Raw genomic sequence first — 7,482 nt, forward strand, 5'->3', positions numbered from 1 at the left:
TTTCAGTTGGTGTGTGTTTTACCACATTGTCATTCACACGTTTATTGACACCTCTTTTCCACGTGCACTCTGTTCGCCTTTGCAGGCCGCGAGCAGCTTTCTCATCTGGCACATTAACTCGTTGAGATGAAGTCTGGTTAAACAAAAGACAGAAATGTGATGACTTGTATTCATAAACCGTTCGTCCCCTCACGCCTGCTTCCCAGCCAGCCTCGTGGGCATGGGATCCATTCTATAATATATCTATTAACACACCATGAAATCTGTGAATAATCTCACAATGTTAAACAGACCATGTCTATACTAAATCAGGCTCAAATAACTTGATAATATATTGACATGATAATGGCTCCCAACGTATTTACGCATTTAAAATGTCGATTTGAATTGCTATCATTGGTTGGAGAAAAAGTCAAAGAATGTTCTGCATGCTTGGAAAGTTCTATATAGTTGTAATTATGAAACCGAATTGTGATCAATATTTGACATTAAAGACAGTGTTCATGCTTAATTGTGTTCTTGATCGAAAACAATACAGATATGGCCAGCCAATAGGCCTCTCAGATGCATGGATTATTAGGGACAATCACCACGTAGGCAGGCTATCGGAAATTTAATCTTGCATAAAATGATTATTAACCAAGAATAATACTATCTTATAATAGAAAAAAATAAGGCGGGCTTCTGCCTCCTAATTTGTCATGATGGCAATTACCATCCAATTTAGCAAAACCACCAATCTTGTACTAGTCTGGATGCTCGGGCGTTTTTATAGCAGGATAAATAAATCAACCAAATCGTTATTCAGTTCTTCTAAACGCACACCTATTGAATAAAAAAGGGCATCCTGTCCCTGAAAAGCACAAGGGGCTATTTGATTCGTTATGAAGGTTAATTCAAGTGACTTTATCTCGCCTCATTGAAACTTTTAAAAACTGGATTAGATATCAAATGGAGGAGACTTGCAAGGATTGGATTTAGAATCAACGGATTATATGCATTTGAAGTTTGGATCATCCATCTGATTAAGATCATATTTTACCAATGTAATTATGAAACTTTTTTGAAAGAGAAACTCAAATTAGTAGAAAGTTACTTAACTGGGATGGTTTCATAATAATGGTTTAGTAACTGGTTTAGTAACTGGTTTAGTAACTGGTTTAGTAACTGGTTAAGTAACTGGTTTAGTAACTGGTTTAGTAACAGTTTAGAACCTGTTTTATTGTGGTCTCTCATTCTAGAAAAAGCAACCTTTGACTCTTGTTTTTCAGGAGTGTAGAGAGAAACTACAGAGAGTTTTTATTTGTATTTGTTTTACATTGAATAGGCTATAGGATACTGTAGCAGGGCTAGTTGTGCTATAGCTATCACCTGAGAAACAGTGGCATCCTGAGATTGTCCAGAACAAAGTATGACCAAGGAGACTCAGAGGTGACTGGCTCCATGAGGACAAACTGTCCAGAAGCTATGTCAAATGTGTCATCCAAAATATTGCTATGGCAATAAAGGGATGGGGGTTTGAAATTATTACAATCATCTTCTAATTCGAGCAGATATAGTGTGAGCAAAGGAAGAGGAATCCCTATGATGAACCAGGTGTTCAGCAAGCGATGCCATCTGGCAGCAGAATTAGCAGCTTATGAGCCAGGTGCTACAGTACAGGGGAAGAATCTAGACGAGTGCCTCTGTGATCCCTTCTCCCAGCCTCTGATCATAACACTGTACTGTTGCATAATGAGAATAGACCATTTTGTGGGTTGACTCTACTATAGAACTACTATTTCCGGCTAGTTGACCTCTTGGTGATGGGGTTGGTCCTGCTATGCTGTGTGTTCATGTGGATTCCAGTGCCTCTTCAACAGGGAGTTGCTGCTTTAAGCTAGGCTTTGTTTCTAGTAACCTAATCAGTAACAATCGCTATCTCTGTGTTTTTCATACTCAAGTCGAAAGTGTCTACAACTTCCCAACCTCACTAACTCACCCAGTGACACTTTCTGTACATATATATTGTAACTTTATCTTTGCAATCGCAACTTTCCTCTGCAGTTACCCTACTGTTATCGCATGCATGAAACATGAGATTAGAGAGTCTATTAACGGGACTGCCACAAAACAAAAACACAATGTGGCCAGATAAACAACCAGAGCTTGAAGACTGTATAGACGTCTGAAAGAGCTCTGCTGCCACCATCTGGCAATGATATGCCATTACATTGACTGCAGTATTGCACATTTTTCTCTTTAGACTCACAATTGCTTCCACTGTACACAAAGGTACCTAGCCCATATGTGCCATTTCATCAGCATGAATGAATCACCTATATCATCACCTATAGCCTATATTGTGCTGATGAATAAAAGGGCACATTTACTTGTGAAACATAGATAATGTGCTCTGTGAATAACACATCTCTGTTATTCAGCAAGTAAACAAATACAATATCAAACACAAAAAAAGTTGGAAGGTGATAACTATCCAAAATCAAAACTAGTTTTATTCTGCTTATTTTGTGTGATTTGTTATACCCTAGTTATATAGACCTACCATGATTCCAGAAAAATGATTCATTCTGACATGGCCTTTAACTAGTCTGGCGAGAGAGTAGCTAGTCACCTTCATATCTAGTCACAGTGACACAGCATTATTTTGAGCTGTCCGTGGTGCTGGTTTGAGACAACCCAAAAACGTCTCAGTTAGACGTTTCGTAAAAACCAGCACCATGGACAGTTCTCAACAACGCTGTGTCACTGTGATTGATCAAAACAACGCTGCATCCCTGCCTCATGTGGTACATTCTGGAACTCCCAAGCTAGTACAACCGCGAGGGGCGTAAACAACAGTGTCAGTGACGCTTCGATGTAGCTGGCTGTCAAGAGAGCTTGCTAGCCACTCGCTTCCAAAGTTCAACGTTAATCTCAAAGCCAGAGGGGGAAAGAATAATCAAATATAGCTGTCTGGTTGAACCAAGTCTCTGGGTAAGTGAGAATGTTCGTCTATTTTTGCATGTATTTTTCAATTGACTATGGTTTGCTGTTAGCTATCGTATCTAGCTAGCTAGTCAGCCAACCAAACCAAGGCAAGAGCAGGGCAGGAAGGGTGTCTCCAATCCATATTCGTTTAGTGTTAGCTAACGAGCTAACGTTCGTGATGGTGAACAATCGTCCCAAATATATTTCTGCTAAATATTATCCGTTTCGAATTAATGTAAAGTTAAATGAGTAACTTAAACGTTAGTTAACTACCAGTAACGACGTAATGTTAACGTTACAGTAGTTGTCTAGAATGCTAGCTAACAACGTTAGCTTATCAGCAAGCAAGCTAGCTAGCTTCATTTAGTTGTTGTTGGCCTGTAAACCAGGAACAAGCTCATCAATGGTATTCCATAAATAACTCAATTAGTTAACGTTAGGTAGCTTAAGCGCAGACAATACTAACATTGGTCTGCTAGGTAATTGCATTTATGGCCTCGAGCGATTGTATAGGGAGGAGCTGGCCTAGTTACTAGCTAGCTAATTAGCCATAATAAGTAGCTAGCTAGCTTGCTTCTAGCAGAGAGGAAGGCTGCTGCTAGATACCCCAAAATAACTTAGATAGTTAGCTAAGGTTAGTCAAAATGGCAAAATGTAGGTAGCAAGAAGCGATGGCATGATTCGGCATTCGTTATCATAGGAAGTCCTAGCTACCTACATCTAGATGGGTAGCTAACGTTAGCTAACTGTATCTGTCAGTCACTGTACACGTCCACAAATAAGCCTGTTACATAAGCGTAACTAACGTTAGTTGAAAGGGAAGCACGTAAATAAAGGGACTTTTAAAATATCCTAAAATTGATATGCTGAATCTACTGTTCTTAAAAAACGAAGTGACGCGGACCAAGTTAGTTTTATTTAGATAACCTGTCACAGGTAAACAAACATTGTTTATGCACGATCTTAGCTTATCTATGTATCTTTCAATTGAAGGGTGTATCACCATAGTGCCATGGAGTTTCCAAATCTAGGAGAGCATTGCTCTGAAAACTCCTGCAAGCAGCTGGGTGAGTGGTTGGTTATGTAACGCTGTCTCCATTTACTACCTCAATGCCTCTGGGACCCTTCCAATACAGTTGTTGTTTGTGTTCTCTTCCTGTCCTTTGTAGTATGGCTTTGGTATCTGTAAATAGTTGTGGTTTAAGTCCAAAGTCCTCCACAACCAATTGTCATGGGCTGCACTACCCATTATCAGAATGAGGAGGGATAGTGAGAATTTCATTTATCTACATTCATATGGATGATCTCCATCCTTTGCCATGGAATAAACACCTTGACATATTTCTTATATCTGACAGATTTCCTACCAATGAGATGTGATGCCTGTGAAGAGATTTTTTGTAAAGACCACATAACCTATGCAAATCACAAATGCATGTCATCCTACAAGAAGGTACATTTTAAGTAATTTAGCAGCATCGTATGTTTGAATTAAAGCAAAGTTCCTATAATGTGCAGTTAGTATGTAGAAATGAATGTATGCTGTTCAACCTTATTAGTTGTCTGCATGTTGTCTATTGATCCAAACAGAGCTGTAATACGGCTCTGCTTGATTCTGTCCCCAGGATATCCAGGTCCCTGTGTGTCCTCTGTGCAACACCCCGATCCCCATCAAGAGAGGGGAAATGCCAGACATCAAGGTTGGGGAGCACATCGATCGCGATTGCCAGTCGGACCCTGCTCAGAACAAGAGAAAGGTATGGTTGATAGGCTTCTCTACAGGACCATTTATACAAACTGCCCATGGTTAAAGTGAAGTAGCTATGCCTAATCTAAGCTAACCAACCTTTTTTTTTATGGTAGATATTTACAAACAAATGCTCGAAAGGAGGCTGCAAGCAGAAAGAAATGATCCGAGTGACATGTGACCAGTGCCACATGAATTATTGTCTTAAACACCGACATCCACTAGACCATGACTGTAAGCCTGAAGACAAACCAGTCTCCAAATCTGGGTAAATATTTCCCTCCACCTTATACCATTTATTGATTGTGGTGCACATTGTGAGCTTTTGCGGTATAATGATGATTAATTACATTGGATTTCTTTCAGATTCGCTGCTTTCATGCGGTCCCAAGGAGCATCCTCTAGCAGTGCCTCCACTTCAAGCAGTAGAGGAAGTTCTAGGCCCGTTACTAATGGGAATGCTAGGACCCAGAGTAGTCGGTGAGGATCCTCATGTATTGATTTTCGAAACGCCACACTGAAGAACCACATGAAGCTTAAATAAATAAACAAGTGATATTGGCAAGCACAGTTTGTCCTCTAAATTCATGAGAGGCATATTCTCACTAAAACACATTGGATGGACGAATTGACAGGTTGATTTTATTGTCAGTGAAATATACTACACATGGAAAAGATGTGATATTTCTTTCTTTCACAGAACTGCTCTTATTTGTTACCGCTGTGCTTTCTAGAAAGTGTTGACTTGTTGACTCTCTAACCCCACTGAGCACGATTGTTTTTGATTCTATCACAGCAGTGCTCAGGCCATTTATAATCCATCTCCGGCCATGCGGCCCCCTCCAGCACAGAATGTAGTACCTGCTTCGGCATCCTTTCAGGCTGGGCTGGTATGCCAAACACTTACAGCGCTTGATTGAAACTACTGTAAACTCTCTTCTCTGAATAATTCCAGTCCATTCATTCAGATTCTGTAGTCTGCTCCTGTTTATTCAATGAGATTCTAGTCTACTCCTGTTTTATTCATTGAGATTCTAAAGTCTGTTCCAGTTTATTCATTGAGATTCCAAGAAGAAAATAAAGAACACCCTGTAAGTGTTTATCTGCATGTTGCGATTGCAGACTGAGGAGCAGGCCTTACAAAGAGCGCTGGAGATGTCCTTGGCTGAGTCGGCTCGCAGCACAGTCCAACAGCCAACACTCAGGTAATAAACAATCCCCAATAAATCCCATAATCCAGCATCACCCACACATAATATAGGCTGTAATCATGTCCAGCTGCCATCAACACAACCCTGTTACCTATTGTTTCTCTTCACTAGCTCTTATTGCTATGTGTTTGCTCTAGTTGAAACGCAGGCTATTTGGTTACTATAGGAAAACACAATATTAATAGGTTTGACATTCCACCATGTAGCCCATGGTGGGATGTTCATGATGACTTCATAAAGGAAGGACAGTTGTGCCCACAGTTGTGTTTCTTCACCTCATGATGTGTGTTGCTGCTCCTCAGACCTGTGTGTGTGTGTGTCGTGCCTCCTGCATGCTCTCTGCAGTGTGATGATGATGCATTCCTCTGTGTGACATAGAAGTGTTTGTGTCTGTCTCAGCCCTCAGGAGCAGGAGGATCTAGCTCTGGCTCAGGCCCTTGCTGCTAGTGAAGAAGAGTACAGACGCCAGCAGCGGAGACAACAGGTATCCAGAAACTTAGGCGTCAGTAGCATGCTCCATGGCGTCCCCTATATGCCTTCATCATCCTCACTGGGTGCATTTAAAGATCAGCTAAGGAGAAAATGAATTACACAATTTTGAAGTACTACTTAATGTGTATTTTATCTGATGGACCTATTATCCACTTTTTTTTTTTCTCCCCATGTTGAATATTTACCGTAATATTTACCGCTTTTTCCTGTACTAATATCTCACTTTCTATCGTAGGAAAGAGAGTCCTCCAAACAGTCTTCCTGCAGCCTATCATAAACCCAGACCACAGTGTCTGAGCCCAAGCTGCTACCACCAGTAATCAACTAGCAACTGTGCTACATCGATGGAACCCTCCAGCAGAACTCTAACGTCCAGAATCACTGATCCCAACTAATGAACAGTCTGGGACTTTCATCGAGATATATATTGAATAGTATCACTGCTTTCTCTCTACTCAGCACATCATTCTAGACAGGCTTTCTGTCCTTTTTACCGATGGCTCTCTATGTACATATTTTCTATGTTGATCATGGACATTTAACCTCAGCATCAATGTTTCTTGAATAAATTATTTTAAAGATGTATTCGTTTCTGAAGCACGTTCTATGTACAAGGCGTATATAACTGGAGAGGAAGGAGGTTTGGAGAACAGTACTAAAATGCGATTCAATTTCTATGAGTTAGAGAGAACAGTCTTAGCCCAAGCTTTGCCAATTAAGAATAAAAAATGCCATTATTTAATACAACATATTCAAATCAACATTTATTGGTCTATTACACAGTTTAGCAGATGTTATAACGGATGTAATGAAATGCTAATGTTACTAGCTAGTCAAAACAAGTAAACACTTGTCTGCATCATCATGACAACTGAAAACCAACAGGTACATCATACACAATACAGAGTTGGTTTTATCATGCTATTGACTAGTCTATTAAATTGGCCGTGCTTGGTAAATAGAATGAACACAAATACACTTGTTGATTTCCATGATGTTGATGTGTATTATGTTGTTCCTCAACACATCCATCAGGGCCTTTGTGATGCAGTTCCAGCTTTG

General features: G+C 40.1%; 1 protein-coding gene across 2 annotated transcripts; it reads left to right on the forward strand.

The window, feature by feature from the left end:
- The first annotated feature begins 2,704 nt into the window (after nucleotides 1–2,704).
- On the forward strand, nucleotides 2,705–7,003 carry LOC129833060 (AN1-type zinc finger protein 2B-like). 2 transcript variants are annotated; one of them, XM_055897314.1, is made up of 10 exons: nucleotides 2,705–2,976; nucleotides 3,964–4,037; nucleotides 4,329–4,423; nucleotides 4,596–4,727; nucleotides 4,834–4,985; nucleotides 5,084–5,197; nucleotides 5,514–5,607; nucleotides 5,840–5,922; nucleotides 6,328–6,412; nucleotides 6,656–7,003. In XM_055897314.1, the coding sequence occupies exons 2-10, from the start codon at nucleotides 3,983–3,985 to the stop codon at nucleotides 6,695–6,697; spliced, it is 852 nt and encodes a 283-aa protein (XP_055753289.1). In that variant the 5' UTR covers nucleotides 2,705–2,976; nucleotides 3,964–3,982; the 3' UTR covers nucleotides 6,698–7,003. The 2 variants fall into 2 exon arrangements, with proteins under 2 accessions (XP_055753289.1, XP_055753290.1); XM_055897315.1 differs by lacking the exons at nucleotides 5,084–5,197; nucleotides 5,514–5,607; nucleotides 5,840–5,922; nucleotides 6,328–6,412; nucleotides 6,656–7,003 and having other exon boundaries at nucleotides 2,706–2,976; nucleotides 4,834–4,989.
- The last annotated feature ends 479 nt before the right edge of the window (nucleotides 7,004–7,482 follow it).

This window comes from Salvelinus fontinalis, chromosome 34 (genome assembly GCF_029448725.1).
Source record: "Salvelinus fontinalis isolate EN_2023a chromosome 34, ASM2944872v1, whole genome shotgun sequence".
NCBI lineage: Eukaryota > Metazoa > Chordata > Actinopteri > Salmoniformes > Salmonidae > Salvelinus > Salvelinus fontinalis.